This window comes from Hypanus sabinus, chromosome 4, assembly GCF_030144855.1.
Source record: "Hypanus sabinus isolate sHypSab1 chromosome 4, sHypSab1.hap1, whole genome shotgun sequence".
Taxonomy (NCBI): domain Eukaryota; kingdom Metazoa; phylum Chordata; class Chondrichthyes; order Myliobatiformes; family Dasyatidae; genus Hypanus; species Hypanus sabinus.
Window position 1 is genome coordinate 113810275 of NC_082709.1, and position 22492 is coordinate 113832766.

The following is a 22492-nucleotide window of genomic DNA, read 5'->3' on the forward strand; positions in this document are numbered from 1 at the left end:
AACACGCGTTGAACGCGATCCTGGGGAGTATAACACGTGTTGACTGTGATCCTGGGAAGCGGAGCACGCGTTGAGCGCGATTCTGGGGAGTATAACACGCGTTGACTGCGATCCCGGTAAGTGTAACACGCGATGAGTGTGATCCTGGGGAGTGTAACTCATGTTGAGTGTGATCCTGGGGAGTGTAACATGCATTGAGTGTGATCCTGGGGAGTGTAACACGCATTGAGTGTGATCCTGGGGACTATAAAACGTGTTGACCACAATCCTGGGGAGCGGAGCTCCTGATGAGCGCGATCCTTGGGAGTGTAACACGCATTGAGCCCTATCCTGGGGAGTGTAACATGTGTTGAGTGTGATCCTGGAGAGTGTAACACGCGTTGAGGGTGATTCTGGGGAATATAACATGCGTTGATTGTGATCCTGGGGAGTGTAACACGTGTTGAGTGTGATCCTGGGGAGTATAACTCATGTTGAGTGTGATCTTGGGAGTGTAACACGTGTTGAATGTGATCCTGGAGAGTATAACATGCGTTGAGTGTGATCCTGGGGAGTATAACACGTGTTGAGTGTGATCCTGGGGAGTGTAACTCATGTTGAGTGTGCTCCTGGGGAGTATAACATGTGTTGAGTGTGATTCTGGGGAGCGTAACACGTGTTGAGTGTGATCCTGGGGAGTGTAACTCATGTTGAGTGTGATCCTGGGGAGTATAACATGTGTTGAGTGTGATCCTGGGGAGTATAACTCATGTTGAGTGTGATTCTGGGGAGGGTAACACGTGTTGAGTGTGATTCTGGGGAGTGTAACACGTGTTGAGTGTGATCCTGGGGAGTATAACTCATGTTGAGTGTGATTCTGGGGAGCGTAACACGTGTTGAGTGTGATTCTGGGGAGTATAAAACGCTCTGTGATCCTGGGGAGTGCAACGTAGAGAGAATTCATTGACTTATAAACTGGATGGGCTGACATCTGAGGAACTGAACAGTGTAATCCTGAGGGGTATATTCTGAAAAGAGGTCATCCTGGTGAGGTATACCATGTTTCCAGTGAAATTGTGAGTCTAACTTGGACGGAATGTATCACTGATGGATTAGAATTCATGGAGAATAAACGAGACGGGGTGACATCCAGTGGGGTGTATTCTGAGAAACAGTGTTCTGGGTGAGTATGATCCTAAGAATGATGAATTTATCATTGGGTGAGGGGTAGAATTTTGGGAACTGAATCCTGCCACAATATAATCTTGGGGAATTAATCAGGATTAGATGTAACCCTGTGGATTGTAGTCTAGGCAGGTTATAATTCAAGGGGATGTTAAATTGGCGGGTGATATTGGGAAAACAGGCAGGGTATAGTCCATGTTGATGGTAGTCCTGAGAAATGTAACCCTGGTGGCATGTTTCAGGCAGAACCCATTCCAAGTGGAAAATCCATCTGTGGTCAGTTTGCTGCAAAAGATTTGGTTGAAGTTTGTGGGTCAAGTTCCTTCAGTAAATATCTGTTAAAATGTTACCATCTTTTAGTAGGCCAAACAAAATCAAACAATAAAATTCCAATTAGTCAAAGTGCAATATTTTCTACCTTGAACTCATTGTGAACACAGGGGAGTTAATGAACTATTATTGTTCTCTTAGTATCTTTCCTTTCGGTTAGTCCTGACGAAGGGTCTCGGCCTGAAACGTTGACAGTGCTTCTCCCTATAGATGCTGCCTGGCCTGCTGTTTTCCACCAGCATTTTGTGTGTGTTGTTTTTATTACTGTTCTCCATTCATTTTCAACTGATTTGTATGAATGCAGCTCCTCCTCTCCTGAGATCATTCTGTCTGCTCATATCTGTATGGAGCTTCTGAGAAAATCAATTGATTATTCATCAGGAATGTTTTAACTTCTCCATTGTAGACATGCAGTGAAACTTGCTGAGTGGACGTGCAGTGAAACTTGCTGTTCTTCAAGGACTTAACTATTAGTATAAATCCATCTGTCAATAAAAACCTTCCATGAATATGAATTGATTGCACTTAATTACACCATCAATATAAATGCACTGTTTCCAATCGTGAATCCACAAATATAGGTAAACTTTTTTTTATTGGTACACTAAACCTTTGAAACTAAAGTAATGTTTTAAATGGTTTAAAATCATTAGTTTTCATACTTAATGATAAAGTTGGTAATCTTTGACGTGAATGGTATTGCATTCTGGTGGTTTAAAGATCAGGATAATAACCTTGAAAAAATAATTTTCATTATCATTTCAATGCAAGAAGTGTTATAGGAAAGGCAGATGAGCTCAGGGCATGGCTCAGCATGTGGAAATATGATATTGTAGCATTAGTGAGATTTGGTTGGGGGGGGGCAGTGCAGCTCAATATTGCGGGGTTCAATTGTTTAAGATGTGACAGAACGAGAGGGATTAAAGGAGGATTTGTAGTGTTACTGGTTAGGGAAAATGCCACGGCAGTGCTCAGTCAGGACAGACTGGAGAACCTGTCCAGTGAGGTGTTATGGGTGGAACTGAGAAATAAGAAAGGTATGACCACGTTAATGGGGTTATATTACAGACCACCCAAAAGTCTGAGGGATTAGAGGAACAAATTTGTGGAGAGATCGCAGACTGTTGCATGAAACATGAAGTTGTTATCATAGGTGATTTTAACTTCCACACGTTGACTGGAACTCCCATACTATTAAAGTACTAGGGGTGGGATAGAGTTTGCCAAATGTATTCAGGAAAGTTTCCTTAATCAGTACGTAGACGTCCCAATGAAAGAGTGTGTGCTGCTTGATCTACTATGTGGGAATGAGACAGGGCAGGTGACAGAAGTTTGTGTAGGGAACATTTTGCATCTAATAATTACAAAGGCATTAGCTTCAAAGTAAATATGCAAAAATATAGGTCTGGTTCACGGGTTGAAATTGGAGAAAGGCCAATTTTGATGGCATTGTGGTGACCCACTTTCCAGCGCACTCGAACCGGCTCACAAAGCGGTGCGCACCGGCAGAGAGGCCGGCCCCAAAAAGGGCTCCAGGCCTTCTTCACCAGCAAGGGGAAAAGCCCACGCCCGGGAAGGGATTGTGAATATGCTCCCCCTACCATACTGTAGGCAGAAAACGGGAAGGCTTAAAAGCGAGGCCGCAAAGTTTGAATAAATCTTTTACGCAACTACAACTCACCATCTGCGTGTCGTTATTCCAGTGCTGTGTGTAGCACACCGCTACAGTATTAGAAATGATCTGGCAAGTGTGGATTGGGACAGGCTGTTTTCTGACAAAGGTGTACTTGGTAAGTGGGAGACCTGAAGTGGGAGGGTGAAGAGCCAGAGGTCATGGTACATATAGGTACCAATGACATAGGTAGGAAAAGGGAAGAGGTCCTGAAAGGAGAATATAGGGAGTTAGGAAGGCAGTTGAGAAGGACCACAAAGGTAGTAATCTCCAGATTACTGCCTGTGCCACACAACTGTGAGAGTAGGAATGGAATGAGGTGGAGGATAAATGCATGGCTGAGGGATTGGAGCGGGGGCAGAGATTCAATTAGATCATTGGGACCTCTTTTAGGGCAGGTGTGACCTGTACAAAAAAGACGGGTTACACTTGAATCCCAGGGGGACCAATATCCTGGCAGGAAGGTTTAATAGATCTGTTAGGGAGGATTTAAAATAATTTGGTAGGGGGATGGAAACTGGAATGATGGAATAGAGGAGGGGGAAAACAGAAATAGATCTAAGGTAGTAAGCAGTAAGGATGTCAGGAAGGACAGGTAGGTGATGGAGCAAATTTGCAGCCATTGGGATGAGTTGCAGTGCAATAAAGTTGCAGTGCAATCAATGCAAAAAGTACCAAATACTGGACTTAAGGTGCTATACTTAAATGCACGCAGCATAGGGAATAAGGTGGATGATCTTGTTGTACAGTTACAGATTGGCAGGTATGATATTGTGGCCATCACTGAGACGTGGCTAAAGGCTGCATGTCTCTGGGAGCTGAACGCCCAAGGATTCACAGTGTATCGCAAGGATAGGCAGGTAGGTAGAGGGGGTGGCGTGACTTTAATGGTAAGAAATGACATTAAATCATTAGAAAGAGTTGACATAGGTTCAGAAGGTACAGAATCTTTATGGGTTGAGCTCAGAAATCGCAGGGGTAAAAGGACCCTGTTGGCAGTTATCTACAGGCCTCTGAACAGCTGCAGTGATGTGGACTACAAATTACAACAGGAAATAGAAAAGGTTTGCCAGAAGGGCAGTGTTATGATAATTGTAGGGGATTTTAACATGTGAGTGGATTAAGAAAATCAGGTCGGCACTGGATCTCAAGAGAGAGAATTTGTAGAATATTTATGAGATGGCTTTTTAGGACAGCTTGTTGTTGAGCCCACTAGGGGATCGGCTGTACTGGATTGGGTGTTGTGTAATGAACCAGAGGTGATTAGAAAGATAGAAGTGAAGGAACCCTTAGGAGGCAGTGATCACAACATGATTGAGTTCACTGTGAAGTTTGAGAAAGAGAAGCCAAAATCCGATGTGTCGGTATTTCAGTGGAGTAAAGGAAATTACAGTGGCATGAGAGAGGAACTGGCTAAGGCTGACTGGAGAGGGACACTAGCAGGAAGGATGGCAGAGCAGCAGTGGCTGGGGTTTATGCGAGAAGTGAGGAAGGTGCAAGACAGATATAGTCCAAAGAAGAAAAAATTTTCGAATGGAAAAAGGATGCAACTGTGGCTGACAAGAGAAGTCAAAGCCAAAGTAAAAGCAAAGCAGAGGGCATACAAGGAAGCAAAAATTAATGGGAAAACAGAGGATTGGGAAGTTTTTAAAAGCTTACAAAAGGAAACTAAGAAGGTCATTAAGAGGGAAAAGATGAACAGTGAAAGGAAGCTAGCAAATAATATCAAAGAGGATACTAAAAGCTTTTTCAAGTATACAAAGAGTAAAAGACAGGTGAGAGTAGATATAGGACAGATGGAAAATGATGCTGGAGAAATTGTAATGGGAGATAAGGAGATGGCGGAGGAACTGAATGAGTATTTTGCATCAGTCTTCACTGAGGAAGACATCAGCAACATACCGGACATTCAAGGGTGTCAGGGAAGAGAAATATGAGCAGTCACAATTACAACAGAGAAAGTACTCAGGAAGCTGAATAGTCTAAGGGTAGATAAATCTCCTGGACCAGATGGAATGCACCCTCGTGTTCTGAAAGAAGTAGCAGAGGAGATTGCGGAGGCATTAGCAATGATCTTTCAAAAGTCGATAGATTCTGGCCTGGTTTTGGAGGACTGGAATATTGCAAATGTCACTCCACTATTTAAGAAGGGGGCAAGGAAGCAAAAAGGAAATTATAGATCTGTTAGCTTGATGTTGGTGTTTGGGAAGTTGTTGGAGTTGATTGTCAAGGATGTGGTTACGGAGTACCTGGAGGCATATGACAAGAGAGGCAGAACTCAGCATGGTTTCTTTAAAGGAAAATCCTGCCTGACAAACCTAGTGCAATTTTTTGAGGAAATTACAAGTAGGCTAGATGAGGGAGATGCAGTAGATGTTGTGTAGTTGGATTTTCAGAAGACCTTTGACAAGATGCCGCACATGAAGCTGCTAAACAAGATGAGCCCATGGAATTATGGGAAAGTTACATATGTGGATAGAGTGTTGGTTGATTGACAGGAAACAGAGAGTGGGAATAAAGGGATCCCATTCTGATTGGCTGCCAGTTACCTGTGGTTTTCCACAGGGGTCCGTGCTGGGACCGCTTCTTTCTACATTGTATATCAACGATTTGGATTATGGAATAGATGGCTTTGTGGCTGAGTTTACTGATGATACAAAGATAGGTAGAGGGGCCGGTAGTGCTGAGGAAACAGAGTCTGCAGAGAGACTTGGATAGATTGGGGGAATGGGCAAAGAAGTGGCAAATGAATTACAATGTTGGAAAGTGTACGGTCATGCACTTTGGTAGAAGAAATAAACGGGCAGACTATTATTTAAATGGGGAGAGAATTCAAAGTTCTGAAGTGCAATAGGACTTGGGAGTCCTTGTGCAGGATACCCTTAAGGTTAACCTCCAGGTTGAGTCAGTGGTGAAGAAGGCGAATGCAATGTTGGCATTTATTTCTAGAGGAATAGAGTTTAGGAGCAGGGATGTGATGTTCAGGCTCTGTAAGGCACTGGTAAGACCTCACTTGGAATACTGTGTGCAGTTTTCAGATTCAGATTCAGATTCAGTTTATTGTCATTTAGAAACCACAAATGCAATGCAGTTAAAAAATGAGACAACGTTCCTCCAGAATGATATCAGAAAAGCACATGACAAAACAGACTACACCAGAAAATCCACGTAACGTTTGGCAATCCCCAATCCAGAGTCCGGAGAAGCTGCTGCATATTAATATCACGCTACCATCTTAGTGCGTTCCCCAGAAAGGAGCTCCAAATCCACCAGATAAACAAGACCACAAGACCTGCACAAAACCACATAGTTACAACAGTGCAAACAATAGCTTAATTGATAAAAAAACAGACCATGGGCACAGTAAAAATAGTCCAAAGATGTTAAAAGACTATAAGTTCGAAAGAAACCATCACACAGTTTTCACAAGTCCTCAAGGTCCCCAATTGACTCGCCATCCCACGCCGGCCGCAGAAGGGAATACCCCCGCTATGGACTTCCACGGCGTCGCCCGACTCAGCCTTGCAGACGCAGCACACAATGAAAGCAACCTGACCACAGCGGACTCCGAGTCTGTCAAACCTCCGACCATCCCCTCCAGCACAGCTTCTCCGAACACCATCCTCTGCAGAGCGTATTAACTCAACCCCACCAATGGCCATCGGCAACGCAACCCCGAGGACTGGGGACCTGTTCTTCCCAGCAGCAGCAACAACGAAGAAGGTCTTCCTGAAGACTTTCAGGTGTTCCTCCGTGCTCCCACATCTGTTTTTCATCCTATTATGATTGTGCGCGCCACCCCGCTTCACAAATAACAGATAATCATCTCTGGAGTAGTCGCTGCAAGCTGTGTCGCACTGCCATCTTGGATTTGCTTATTTTGGGCTCTTTATTTAAGAAAGGATGTGCTGACGTTGGAGAGGGTTAGAGAAGATTCACTAGAATGATTCCGGGAATGAGAGGGTTAACATATGAGGAACGTTTGACCACTCTTGGACTGTACTCCTTGGAGTTTAGAAGAATGAGGGGGGACCTCATAAAAACATTTCGAATGTTGAAAGGCATGGACAGAGTGGATGTGGCAAAGCTGTTTCCCATGGTGGGGGAGTCTAGTACAAGAGGACATGACTTGAGGATTGCAGGGCGCCCATTCAGAACAGAGATGCAAAAAAATTTTTTTAGCCAGAGGGTGGTGAATCTGTGGAATTTGTTGCCACGGGCGGCACTGGAGACCAAGTCGTTGGGTGTATTTAAGACAGAGATTGATAGGTATCTGAGTAGTCAGGGCATCAAAGGTTATGGTGAGAAAGCAGGGGAATGGGACTAAAGGGGAGATTGGATCAGCTCATGATGAAGTGGTGGAGCAGACTCAATGGGCCAAATGACCGACTTCAGCTCCTTTGTCTTATGGTCTTATGGCCTTCAGAAGTGAAATTTTGAGAGTACAAAGCTTGTACAAAGCCTGTCAGAATGCAAGGGAATAAGTGTAGGGAACCTTGGATTTCAAGAGATAATGTGACCCTGGTTAAGAAAAAAAAGGAGGTGCATTGGAGGTATAGGTAGGTAGGAACAAATGAAGTGCTTATGGAGTATGAAAATGCAAGAAAGCACTCAAGAAAGAAATCAAAAGGACTGAAAGAAAGCATGAGGTTTCCCTAGCAGATAAAGTGAAGGAGAATCCCAAGGGATTCTACAAATACATTAAGGGCAAAAGGATTGCAAGGGACAAAGTTGGTCCTCTGGAAGATCAGAATGGTAGTCCATGTGTGCAGCCAATACAAATGAGGGAGATCTTAAAATATTTTTTTTACATCTATATTTATCAGGAGTTGGTCACAGAGTTTAGAGAAGTGAGGCAAAGTGGCACCAACTTTATGGACCCTGTACAGATTACAGAGAATCAGAATCAGGTTTATTATCACCGGCATGTGACGTGAAATTTGTTAACTTAGCAGCAGCAGTTCAATGCGATACATAGTATAGAAGAAGAAAAAAAAAATCAACCAATTGACTACAGTATACATATAATGAACAAATTAAAAATCTATTAATAGATTAAAAATGTTGAAGGGCCTCAGAAGAGTGATGAAGATGTTTCCTATGGTGGGGGAGACTAAGGCCAAAGGACACAGCCTTAGAACAGAGGGGCAACCTGTTAGAATGGAGATAAGGAGAGAGGTGAATCTGTGGCATTTGTTACCACAGGTGGCTGTGGAGTTCAAGTCATTGGGTATATTTGAGACAGAGGTTGATAGGGGGCTGAGAGGGAAAATGGATCAGCCGTGATGACCTGGTGGGGCAGGCTCAATGGGCCAAATGGCCTAATTTTACTCCTGTGATCTTATGGTATTAGTTGTTCAAAGCTCCATTAGTATTCGGATACTGGAGGAACAGGAGAAGAGCTTGCAAATATGTTTTGGTTGTAATACGTGTGGGCAATGCTATGCTGTAAGTATAGGAACACTTTGAAAATACTAACAGTCACCTTTTCTGGATTTATTAGGAGAATTGCAAACTGTATTTTGCTATGAAGTGTGAATAGTCCAGAGGCTGCCAAAATCTGTTGTTATGATTTTTAACAATTACAGTACTTGAAGAGAGATCATAGCCTGATGGCTAAACTCAATTTCTCAGAATCAGAATCAGAATCAGGTTTATTACCATGAGCATGTGTCGTGAAATTTGTTAACCTAGCAGCCACAGTTAATGCAATTCATAATCTAGAAGAATAAATAAATTAAATTAATTACAGTATATGTATATTGAATAGATTAAAAATCGTGCAAAATCAGAAACAAAATATATTAAAAAGGTGAGGTAGTGTTCAAGGGTTCAATGTCCATTTAGGAATTGGATGGCAGAGGGGAAGAAGCTGTTCCTGAAACACTGAGTGTGTGCCTTCGGCCTTCTGTACCTCCTACCTGATGGTGACAGTGAGAAAAAGGCATGCCCTGGGTGCTGGAGGTCCTTAATAATGGACGCTGCCTTACTGAGACACCACTCCTTGACAATGTCCTGGTTACTTTGTAGGCTAGAACCCAAGATAGAACTGACTAAATTTATGACTCTCTGCAGCTTCTTTCAGCCCTATGCAGTAGCCCCTCCCTCCCACCCCCATACCAGATGGTGTTGCAGCTTGTCAGAATGCTTTCTACAGCACATCTATAGAAGTTTTTGAGTGTTTTTGTTGACATACCAAATCTCTTCAAACTCCTAATGAAGTATAGTCATTGTCTTGACTTCTTTATAGCTGCATTGATATGTTAGGACCAGGTTAGGTCCTCAGAGATCTTGACACTTGAGGAACTTGAAACTGCTCACTCTCTCCACCTCTGATCCCTCTATGAGGATTGGTATGTGTTCCTTTGTCTTACCCTTCCTGAAGTCCACAATCAGCTCTTTTGTCTTACTGACGTTGAGTGCAAAGTTGTTGCTGCAACACCACTCCACTAGTTGGTGTATCTTGCTCCTGTGCACCTTCTTGTCTCCATCTGAGATTCTACCTACAGTGGTTGTATCATCAGGAAATTTATAGATTGTATTTGTGTTATGCCTAGCCACACAGTCATGGGTATAGAGAGAGTAGAGCAATGGGCTAAGCACACACCCCTGAGGTTCGCCTGTGTTGATCATCAGTGAGGAGGAGATATTATTGCCAATCCGCACAGATTGTGCTCTCCCAGTTAGGAAGTCGAAGATCCAATTGCAGAGGGAGGTACAGAGGCCCAGGTTCTGTAACTTCTCATTCGGGATTGACGGACAGACAGATATACTTTATTGATCCTGAGGGAAATTGGGTTTCATTACAGCCGCACCAAGAATAGTAAAGAAATATAGCAATATAAAACCATAAATAATTAAATAATGATAAGTAAATTATTCCAAGTGGAAATAAGTCCAGGACCAGCCTATTGGCTCAGGATGTCTGACACTCCGAGGGAGGAGTTGTAGTTTGATGGCCACAGGTAGGAATGACTTCCTATGACGCTCAGTGTTACATCTCAGTGGAATGAGTCTCTGGCTGAATGTACTCCTGTGCCTAACCAGTACATTATGGAGTGGATGGGAGACATTGTCCAAGATGGCATGCAACTTGGACAGCATCCTCTTTTCAGACACCACTGTCAGAGAGTCCAGTTCCACCCCCCACAACATCACTGGCCTTACGAATGAGTTTGTTGATTCTGTTGGTGTCTGCTACCCTCAGCCTGCTGCCACAGCACACAACAGCAAACATGATAGCACTGGCCACCACAGACTCGTAGAACATCCTCAGCATCGTCCGGCAGATGTTAAAGGACCTCAGTCTCCTCAGGAAATAGAGACAGCTCTGACCCTTCTTGTAGACAGCCTCAGTGTTCTTTGACCAGTCCAGATTATTGTCCATTCATATCCCCAGGTACTTGTAATCCTCTACCATGTCCACACTGACCCCTTGGATGGAAACAGGGGTCACCGGTGCCTTAGCCCTCCTCAGGTCCACCACCAGCTCCTTAGTCTTTTTCACATTAAGCGGCAGATGATTCTGCTCGCACCATGTGACAAAGTTTCCCACCGTAGCCCTGTACTCAGCCTCATCTACCTTGCTGATGCATCCAACTATGGCAGAGTCATCAGAAAACTTCTGAAGATGGCAAGACTCTGCATTGTAGTTGAAGTCCCAGGTGCGCTGCTGACCACTCTGTCTGACACACAGTGTTGCAAGCACACGTACTGTGGTCTGCTAGTCAGGTAATCGATAATCCATGACATCAGGGAAGCATCCACCTGCATCACTGTCAGCTTCTCACCCAGCAGAGCAGGGCGGATGCTGTTGAATGCACTGGAGAAGTCAAAAAACATGACCCTCACAGTGCTCGCCGGCTTGTCGAGGTGGGCGAAGACACGGTTCAGCAGGTAGACGATGGCATCCCCAACTCCTAGTCGGGGCTGATAGCGAACTGGAGGGGTCTAAGTGTGGCCTAACCATAGGCTGGAGCTTCTCTAGAACAAGTCTCTCCAGACTTGTTTCCCATCATTGTGGGAATGATGGTGTCAAATGCTGAGCTATAGTCGACATAGGAGTTTGTGTTGTCCAGGTGGTCTAAGGCCGTGTGAAGCGCCATTGAGATTGCATCTACCATTAACCTATCGTAACGATAGGAAGATTGCAATGGGTGCAGGTCCTTGCTGAGGCAGGAGTTCAGTTCAGGCATGACCAACCTCTCAAAGCATTTCATCACTGTCGATGTGAGTGCTACTGGGTGATAGTCATTAAGGCTGCCCACATTATTCTTCTTAGGCACTGGTATAATTGTTGCCTTTTTGAAGACAGTGGGAACTTCTGCCTGTAGCTATGTGAGGTTGAAAATGTCCTTGAATACTCCCGCCAGTTGGTTGACTCAAGTTTTCTGAGCCTTACTGGGTGCTCCATTGGGACCTTCCGATGCTTCACCCTCTTTAAAGACAGCCTACCATCGGCCTCTGAGACAGAGATCACGGGGTCACGAGGTGCAGCAGGGATCTTCACAGCTGTAGTTATATTCACCCTTTCAAAGAGGGCATAGAAGGTGTTGAGTTCATCTGGTAGTCTAGCATCGTTGCCATTCATGCTATTGGGTTTTGTTTTGTAGGAAGCAATGTCTTGCAAACCCTGGCAGATTGTCGTACATCTGATGTTGCCTTCAAACTCGTTCAAAAAGGAGGAGGTGTTTGCTATCCTGAGGCAAATCAGGGTGGATAAATCCCTAGAGCCTGACAAGATGTTCCCTTGGGCTTTAGTGCAGAAATTGCCGGGACCCCAGCAGAGATATTTAAATCACCCTTAGTGACAGGGGAGGTTTTAGAGGATTGGAGGATAGCCAATGTTGTTTCACTGTTTAAGAAATACTCTAAAAATAAGCCAGGAAATTATAGACTGGTGAGTTTGACAACACTTGTGGGGAAGTTATTGGAAGGTATTCTAAGGAACCAGATATATAAGTATTTGGAGAGACATGGACTGATTAATGATCACACACTAAGTGCTGGAGGAACTCAGGAGGCCAGGTAGCATCAATGAAAAAATGTACTGTTGATGATTTGGGCTGAGACCCTTTGGCAGGATTAAGGATAGTCAGCATGGCTTCGTGTGTTGTAGTTCATGTCTAACCAATCTTATAGAGATTTTCAATCTGGATGATTGTGTGGTTAACTAAATCAGAAATTTGTGGATGACACCAAGATTAGGGGTGTAGTGGACAGTGAGGAAGGCTATCAAGGCTTACAGAGGGATTTGGATCAGCTGGAAAGATGGAATTTGTGCAGATAAATGCAAGGTGTTGCACTTTAGTAGGACCAGACAGTTTAGGTCTTACACAGTGAACTGAGTTTGGCAGAACAAAGGGATCTGGGAATACAGGTCCATCATTCATTGAAAGTGGCATCACATGTAGATGGAGTTGTAAAGAAAACTTTTGGCATGCTGTCCTTCATCAGTCGAAGTATTGAGTACAGGAGATGGGATGTCATATTGAAGTTGTATAAGACGTTGGTGAGGCCTAATTTGGAGTATTGTGTGCAGTTTTGGTCACCTACCTACAGGGAAGCTGTAAACAAGGTCGAACAAATGCAGAGAAGATTTACAAAGATGTTGCTGGGTCTGAAGGATCTGAGTCTGAAGGAAAGATTGAATAGGTTAGGACTGTATTCTTTGGAACGTAGAAGATTGAGAGGAGGTTTGCTAGAGCTATACAAAATGATGAGAGTTCTTAGATGCAAGCAGGCTTTTTCCACTGAGATTGAGTGGGACTACAACCAGAGGTCGTGGGTTAAGTGTGAAAGGTGAAAAGTTTAAGGGGGACATGAAGGGAAGCTTCTTCACTCAGAGGCTCGAATGAGCTGCCAGCTCAAGTGGTGCATGCCAGCTTGATTTCCAATTTTTAAGCGAAGTTTGGATAGGTACATGGATGGTAGGGTTATGGAGGGCTATGGTCCTGGAACAAGTCAATGGAAGTAGGCAATTTAACTGGTTTTGGCATGGACTAGATGGGCCAAAGGGCCTGTTTCTGTGCTGTACTTTTCTATCACTCTATCGGAAGAGCCTAAGATTAGACAGCTGTGTCTGAAGGCCCCTTTATCACTTGGGATAAGGCTGATGAGTCTGAGGATCCCTCTATCATTTGGGATCAGATCTGACCAGGTCATCCTATCAATGTTAATGCAGAATTTAAAAGCAATAAGTTCTGGAACATCTTATTCAGCGTCGACCAGTCATCTATTCAGGATTGCTCTGAGTATTACACTGTGTGACGAGAGCTCTACCTTCCAATATCAGCTAACTTTGAATGAAACTGGCAGATCCTTGCTCTACCCAGAGCTGGTCCACTCTACAGAAAAACAGAAAATGAATCAATTAGATTTCTTTTCTGTTTGTGTTCCAGTTTTATGGAGACAGCCCTCTACTTTCAAGGTGCTTGTAAATCGCCATGAACCAACGTGCTTTATTACTGTTTAATTAACGTTCTCCGAGATGTTGGTCACTGTTGCAATGACACACCATTTGCACACAGGAAGGCTCCCGAAAGTAATGAGATAAATGAGCAAGTGGTGTGTTTATGTGATGATGACTGGGGGATAAATCTCGGACACCACTCTGGGCAAATGCTTGCTGCAGTGGAACCTTGTACGTAAGTCTGAGTGACATTTGGGTGAAGGCACCATGGACTGTGAACTACTCTCTCAATACTGCCACAAAATGATGCTGAGATACATTTGCGCTGTGCCAGTGACAGGGGTGGAGGGGATTTTGTGAGCCTGTAGAGATGGGATGTAGACGTTTTGCGGGCTGATTGCTGTGCAGAACCTACACGCTCCCAGCATCAACAGAGCTGATCTCCAAGCCAAAGCAGAGACTGGGCAATAAAGGCGAGAGATTCGGCAGATGCTAGAAATCTTGAACAGCACACACTGAATGATTTTCTTTCCTCGCCACGTCAGGAGGTTTTAACAGTGCCCTCATTTTATTCCCTGCAAGGTGCAGAATAAGCTAAATGCACAAATCCTGAAGGGTCTTGACAGGGTGAATTTGAAAAGAGACACAAGAGACTTCAGAATATGAGCAAGATGCTAAGTGAACTTACCGGGTCAAGCAGCACCTGTAGAAAGAAAAGGAATTGTTGATACTTTATATTGAAACACTGCCAATTCCCCTCACAGAGCTGGTCAACCCATTGGATGTAAAAGGATGTTCCCTCTTTTGGGGGAATCTCGAATTTCACTTTGTCGAGCACTTCCACTCCATGCACACAAGCGGGACTTTCCGATGGATAAACATTTAATCCCGTTCCAACATGTCAGTCCTCCAACCTGATGGCTTGAGTATTGATTTCTCCTTTCCGTGAACAAATTCCACCCCTCAACCCCCTCCCCGTTCCCCACTCTGACCTTTTACCTCTTCTCCCCTGCCTATTACTTCCCCCTGGGTCCCTTCCTCCTTCCCTTTCTCCCATGGCTCACTTTCCTCTCCCATCAGATTCCTTCTCCAGCCTTTGACCTTTCCCACCCATCTGGTTTCACCTATCATCTTACAATTAGTCTCCTTCCCCTCCCTCTACCTTTTCCCCTTCCTTCTCAGTCTTGAAGAAGGGTCTCAGCCCAAAACATCCTCTGTGAATTCATTTCCATAAGATGCTGCCTGACCTGCTGAGTTCCTCCAGCATTTTGTGTGTGTTGATCTAGAACTAAGAGTCAATTAAAAATAAGGGACCATCCATTTAAGACAGAAATGAGACAAAGAATCATTAATCATTCTTCCTCGAAGGCTTGTGGAAGCAGAGTCTGAGCACTTGTAAGGCAGAGTTCAAGAAGTTTTTGATAAGCACGAGAGTGGATATATGGAATTGAGGTTATGATCAGTTCAGGCCTTGCCTCGAGAGGCTGAGTGGCCTGTTCCTGCTCCTATTTCATATAGTTTGCAATTGAAATGTAATGGTGACAATAAGAGCAATTAGAATGTGCTCTATAACTGGTCTGTCTTTATTTTCAGATCACAAGCAGAAGTAAGGAATCGATCTTGGAATGTATCAAGGGCTTGTTGGACGCGTGGTCAGGATGGGTGGTGATGCTACTTATTGGACTCCTGGCAGGTACGAAATCTCCGGGCTTCTCAAAGTTCATTGTTACTCTGGACCTGCATGCCACCTCCTTGGGCTGGTATCAAATGTCTGAATGGGATTGGGTGTAGAGATTCTCCCCAAAATCCAAGGAGATTTAGCCACCAATGTGACAAAATTAAAGCACGCAGGACAGGAGCAGAACACGGTCATAAATACTGAAGGAATACTGGCCTGGCTTTCTGGAGGTCAGGTGTGTAATGTGTCCCAAGGTGAGATTAAATAAACTTGTTTTTACTACTCAATTTTAGTAGATGACTGGATGGAAAATTCAAAGGTAGTAAGGAGAACTGATAGGGTAGGCAGTGAAAAATTATTTCCTCTAGGAGGGGTCTAGGACCTAGGAGGAATTGTATAAATATTATATCCCGGCGTTCTGATGTGGTTGGATAATGTACCTGCCCACAGTGAGGTGATAGGTGGGAACCAAGTATGAGGTGAGGTCTGAAATGCAAGGCAAAGCATTAGCTACGCTGGAAGATCTCACAAATGCCTTTGACTCCATTGATCGGGAGGGGTAGTGGCACATTCTTAACAAACCTGGCTGCCCTCAGAAATTGGTCATGTATTCTGTGATGCTAACCAGCAGCTCCATACCGGGCCTGAAGTCAGTGCAGTCTGGTGAGAGGCAAGGCTGCACCGTTTCTCTCTGTCTTTCTCACTGCCAGCAAACCTGCCGGTGGACTGGAGCTCAGCCACAGGGCAATGGGGAAGCCATTCACTTCCAGTGCAGAACCAGGATCACTTCAACTTCAGTCAGCGAGCTGGAGTGGCCGGGTGATACTTGTGTATGCAGACGTTCAGAGACTGAGCTCTAAGCCGCTGTTCACCTATCCTCCACAATAAACGGGCCTCACACTAAACCTGTGCACAGCACCCTGCCTGATCACTTGGCATATCCTCCCCACTCCAGGAGCAAGAAAGGTCCATCAGCTCCTGAAAAGTGTGAACCACTTGACATCTCACGGGAGCCGTCTCTCAGTGCAGGCAGGTATTGGTGATGGAGGTCACTATCACCTTTAGTTTGCTAGCAAGCTTTTGTTTCTTTGAAGTTCGGGGTCTTCGATCCAGCACAAAGCTTAAGCTCTAACGGCAGTGGTTCTGCCCTTCTGGGTGCTGCTTAGAGCAAGCAGCTTAAAGCACTGGAGAGGTACCCTGGACAAAGCCTTCCAAATCAACTGGCAGGGTGAGTGAACCAACCTCAGAGTCTTCTCCTCACTCAGCTCTGATGGACTGCTCAGTGCAGAGGGATGAGTCCCAAAAATAGACCCTGCCACGTACAGAGGGAACAACTTGAGGTAACTCTGAAAGCCTACTTAAGGATAAGAGTAAAATCCTCAGCAATTCATAGGATCCCTGGCAGCTCAAAATAGAGGCATCGAGGCACGATGCACCTCTTTCTCAGGGGCACACAGAGTCTAGTGTAAATGAAGGAAGGCATCCATCCATCTATATCCTCTCCCATCTGTGGGTCCCACGTTGGCCCCATCAGCCATTTTAGAGCTCCCAAGTCAGTCCAAATCCCAAGACTACAACAGAAGAAGGGGTGTGGCAGGGTAAACAGCAGAAGGTGGGGTGTCAGGGCGAGGGGGCAGGCAAGGTTGATCGTGCATCAGAGAGCAGGAACATTCAGTCATGAGGCCAGGCAATGGGCCAGCGGGTTTTACCCCCTCTAACTTTCAGAGAGTTTTTATGTTTAATTTGTTGTGATTTTAACCAATAAACTTAACAGTTGAATAATGGCAGGTTTCGGTATCCAATAGATGCCTCAGCATGGCCTTTTAAGCTTTTTCAGTTTGTAATTGGGCGATCTGGGATGACAGAGATATTAGCCAGGAGGGATCATCGAATTACAGAAAGCAGGTGACGTTGCGATGTGCTTCAGTGGTTGCTCACAGCAGCAGGCAGCTGGTTTCATTTTGTTTCTATTCCCCCATCTGTTCCAGTGCTCGGCCCAACTCTCACTTAAAATAGCATCTTGTAGACCCTGCTGTAGCGGTTACTGCTGCTACAACGATCAGTGTGGCCATCGGCGGGAGGAGTTTTTCCCATTTTCTCCATCGGTGCTGATTGTTCGCCCGCCAAGAAGCAAACTTAGTTTAGTACTTCATTATTTTATGAATTTCTACTGGATTACTGTTTTAACTTCTCTGTTCCAGTGAGAGCCATTAATGAGTAGTTGCCCTCTGCCCAATCTAACAGCAAAAGGGAAAAATGAAACCTTACTGTATATATTAGCAGTCATACCCCCAGGGTGTTCCAGTTATTGAGAGGCCTGGTTTGGAGTTTGTCTTTTCTTTTCATTAACTTTTTTCTCTGACTGTGCAGTTGCTGCAATTAACTCCACGTCTCATTTACCAGCCGATTCCACTGTAGCAATTCTCCCACATGTTCCCTTTCAGTTTGCTCTACTTCCTGAATGGAAATCAGTAGAAAGCAACAGTGTCATTTCTCTTCAGGCATTGAAAGAATTTGAAAGTCGTGTTGACAACCATCTTCTGTAGCTCTGATGTGTGCTTCAGCAAGAACATTTTATAGAAGGCAATATTAGATCTTTGCAACTCACAGAGGTCTTAAAAAATAAAAGTGTGCCACTGTAATTTAGTTGTATGACTTTCTCTTTTACTCCTGTCCATTGTGTACATTTTAAAATAATAACCATCATTGTCAAGTCCAGTGTTTATTGTCTGTCCCAAATTGTACATAACTAATTACTAAAACCTCATTTCATATAATGATGTACTTCTTCTTCAGTGCGACATCACAAGTTCCAAGATTTCCCAGAGATCTTACCACATACCCCCCCAAGTGGAGCACAACCTTGCCATGGCTTGGAGGCTTGTGTGCCTCAGTGACCTGGAGAGCCCTGTCGACTGGAGACACGGCGTTATGCTTTGGCTCCTGGTAGGGTCTCCCATGCCAAACGGGTCAAAGGGTAGAGGCCAAATTACAAGTGGTCTATCGGTCCTCCAGGTTCGGGGGTTCGGGTCAGGGCCAGCAACCCTGACTGGTTAAGATAAAATTGTTATGGAAAGAGCAATAAAGAATCCTATATGTATGTGCGGCTGAGGCCCCTGAATCGCACTTGGGACACAGGAGAAAATGTGGCCAAGGACAGACAGAGATAGAGGAGCTTCATTGCTGCCCTAACGGAGAAAGAGTGGAAAACAGCAGTAAGCTGGATGTCAGTAGTGAGGGAAATAAAAAGATGCAATAACAAAGCATTTGAAAAACTTTCATGGGATTGGCCAAAGTCAGTCTGGGGTTTTAAGGGGAAATCGGAAACCATGCTTAGAAAATCTGTAAAAGTCTTGTGAGGAAATAACTAGTAGACTAGATAAAGAAGAGCCAGCAGATGTGTTAAATTTGGCGTTTATGAGGGCTATTGGTACAGTTTCACATGAAACGTTCATGTGTAAAATGAAAACACATGGGATTGGGGGTGGTATATTGGCAAGCACTGATAGGCAAGCAAGAAATAACAGGAATACACAAGCTTTTCTTAGGCAGTGGTTAATTATCCATCTATTCATAATATTTATCAATGATTTAGACGATAAGACTATAAGATAGTGGTCACCAACCTTTTTAAGCCCAAGATCGCGGTGGTCACAGTCCAGAGAGAGCGAGCGACCGAGTGAGGAGTGCAACAGGGAGTGCGCCCGCCCCCCTTGTAGGATCTGTCGGCCAACAAAAGTTTGTTTCAGTGCGGTAGCTGCTCTGATGCTTACGAAATGCTGAGCCCGAATTAGGTCGTCTGCGAATATTTTAGCACTGGGTTCCCCACGAACATTCAGTGCATTAAACAGGTTTAGAGACAGTGCTCCAGGCCAGTAGCGACGGCACTTCCCGCCAGCCACCCGAAGCCAACCAGCGATCCCTGGCACGAGGGTGTCGCTGCATTCAGGCGACTGATGACCTCGCGTGGGTTCAAGTTCAACAGTGGGCTGACAGGGAATGAGGAAAGGTGCAGCTGACTCCTACCGTTTCCTCGAGGCCCGCTGCTTGGGGACCACTGAAGTACACTGTGCAGTGTGTGGCGGGGGAGCTACACGCATGCACACGGGGCAAAAAGAACGGAACTAAAACCCCGCAACCCAGAAACAATCTCTCAACAGTACTTGTGTATTTATTTTTCATTTTTTTTGGGATCTATTGGGAAAGTCTCAAAGATCGACTAGAATAAGACATAGGAGCAGAATTAGGCCATTCAGCCCATCGAGTCTGCTCCACCTTCCATCATGGTTGATCCTGGATCCCACACAACCCCATACACCTGCCTTCTCGCCATGTCCTTTGATGCCCTGACTGATATGGAAACGATCATTTTCCACCTTAACTATACCCACGGACTTGGCTTCCACTGCAGTCTGTGACAGAGCATTCCACAGATTCACTACTCTCTGGCTAAAAAAAATAGTAAGCATATATATATTAAATAGATAAATTAATTAAGTTGACCATGAAACCAAAAGGCATAGGAGCAGAATTAGGCCATTCAGCCCACTGAGTCTGCCCCACCATTCCATCATGGCTGATCTCGGATCCCACTCAACCCCGTACACCTGCTTTCTTGCCTTAACTTTTGATGCCCTGACTGACCAGGAAACTATTAATTTTCACTTTAGATATACCCATGGTCTGGTCTGTGGCAGCGCATTCCACAGATTCACTACTCTCTGGCTAAAAAATATTCCTCCTTACCTCGGTTCTAAAAGATCACCCCTCAATTTTGAGGCTGTGTCCTCTAGTTCTCGATCCCCTCACCATAGGAAACGTCCACTCCACACACCCCTATCATGTCCTTTCAACATTTGGTAGGTTTCAATGAGATCCCCACAGACTCTTCTAAATTCCAGTGAGTACAGGCCCATAGCTGCTAAGCACTCTGGATATGGTAACCCTTTCATTCACGGAATCATCCTTGTGAACCTGCTCTGGACAACACATCCTTTCTGACAAATGGGGCCCAAAATTATTGACAATACTCCAAGTGCAGCCTGACCAGTGACTTATAAAGGCTCTGCATTATCTCCTTGTTTTTATATTCTACTCCCCTTGAAATAAATGCCAACATTGCATTTGCCTTCTTTACCACAGACTCAGCCTGTAAATTATTCTTCTGACAGTCTTGCGTGAGGACTCCTAAGTCCCCTTGCTCTTCTGATGTTTGAACCTTCTCCCCATTTAGATAATGGTCTGCACTATTGTTCCTTCTACCAAAATGCATTATCATACATTTCCCAACAATGTATTCCATCTGCCACATTTTTGCCCATTCTTCCAATTTTCTTAAGTCCTGCTGCAATTGCATTGCTTCCTCAGCACCACCTACCCCTGCACCTATCCTCATATCATTTGCAAACTTCACCGCAAAGCCATCAATTCCTTTATCTAAATCACTGACAAACATTGTGAAAGTGGCAGTCCCAATACTGACCCCCGAGGAACACCACTAATCACTGGCAGCCACCCAGAAAGGGCACCCTTATTCCCACTTGCTGCCTCCTGCCTGTCAGCCATTCCTCTATCCATGCCAGTATCTTTCCTGTAATGCCATAGGATCTTATCTTCTTAAGGAGCCTTATGTGTGGCACCTTATCAAGTGCCTTCTGAAAATCCAAGTAAGTGACAGCTACTGCCACTCATTTGTCCACCCTGCTTGTTACTTCCTTGAAGGACTCTAACAAATTTGTCAGGCAAGATTTCCCTTTGGAGAAACAATGCTGACTTTGACTTATGTTATTAATAATTCCCAAGTACCCCAAAACCTCATCCTTAATTAATAGACTCCATCACTTTCTCAACCACTGAGGTTAGGCTAACTGGCCTAAAATTTCCTTTCTTTTGCATTCCTCCCTTCTTAAAGAGTGGAGTGACATTTGCAAGCTTCCTGCCCTCCAGGACCATGCCAGAATCAAGCCATTTTTGAAGGATCATGACCAATGCATCCACTTCTCTTCAGCAACCTCCCTCAGGACTCTGGATGTAGTCCATCTGGTCCAGATGACGTATCAACCTTGTGACCTTGGAGTTTACCTGGCACTTCGTAATAGCAATGGCGCTCACTCCTGCTTCCTGACACTCCCAGACCCCTGACACTCAGTGAAGACTGATGCAAAGTACCCATTAAATTCATCTGACATTTCTTTCAGTGGTTCAATATCAACTCTCATCTCCCTTTTATTATTTATATAACTGGAAAAACTTCTAGTATTCTGCTTTATATTATTGGGTACTTTGCCCAATATTTCATCTTTTCCCTTCTTACAGCTTTTTTAGTTGCCATTTGTTGGATTTTAAAAGCTTCTCAATCATCCAACTTCTCACTCACTTTTGCTACCTTATATGCCCTTTCCTTGGCTTTTATGCAGTCCTTAACTTCCCTTGTCAGCCACGGTCACCTAGCCCTGCCATTTGAGAACCACTTTTTCTGTGTGACATACCTCTCCTGCATCTTGTGAACTATTCCCAGAAACTTCAGCCACCTCTGCTCCTCCATCATCCCTGCCAGTTTTCTCTTGCAATCCACTTGGTCAAACTCCTCTCTCATGCCTCTGTAATTCTCTTTATTCCATTGCAATACTAATACATGTGACCTATGCTTCTCCCTCTCAAATTGCAGCATGAATTCCATCATATTATCGTCACTGTCTCCTAAGGGTTCCTTTACATTAAGCTCCCTAAAAAGAATTGGGTTATGACACAACACCTAGTCTAAGCTAGCCTTTCCCCAAGTAGGCTCCAACACAAACTGCTCTAAAAAGCCATCTTGTAGGCATTCTACAGATTCCCCTCTTGCAATCCAACGCCAATGTGATTTTCCCAATCTCATTGCATGTTGAAATCCCCATTACAATTTTGACATTACCCTTATTACATGCCTTTTACAGCTGTCTTGCAATCTCAATTCCACATCTTGGCTACTATTTGGAGGCCCGTATATATGATTCCCATAACGGATGTTCTACTCTTGCAGTTTCTTAACTCTACAAAGATTCAACATTCTCTGATCCTGTGTCACCTCTTTCTAACGATGCAATTCCATCTCCTACCAACAGAGCCACCTATGTCTTCCTGCCTGTCTTTTTGATACAAAGATTATCCTTTACTGTTAAGCTCCCAGCTATGACCTTCTTTCAGCCATGACTCACTGAAGCTCACAAGGTCATACTGACCAGTCTCTAATTGTGCC

The 22492-nt window shown here is 44.4% G+C and overlaps 1 protein-coding gene across 2 annotated transcripts in view; it reads left to right on the forward strand.

The window, feature by feature from the left end:
• Positions 1-22492, forward strand: part of LOC132393121 (H(+)/Cl(-) exchange transporter 4) — a 112578-nt gene that overhangs the window by 49917 nt on the left and 40169 nt on the right. For both annotated transcript variants that reach the window (XM_059967947.1, XM_059967948.1), the window contains exon 3: positions 15171-15270. In XM_059967947.1, coding sequence (XP_059823930.1) covers positions 15171-15270 — 100 coding nt within the window. The remainder of the gene's footprint in view (positions 1-15170; positions 15271-22492) is intronic.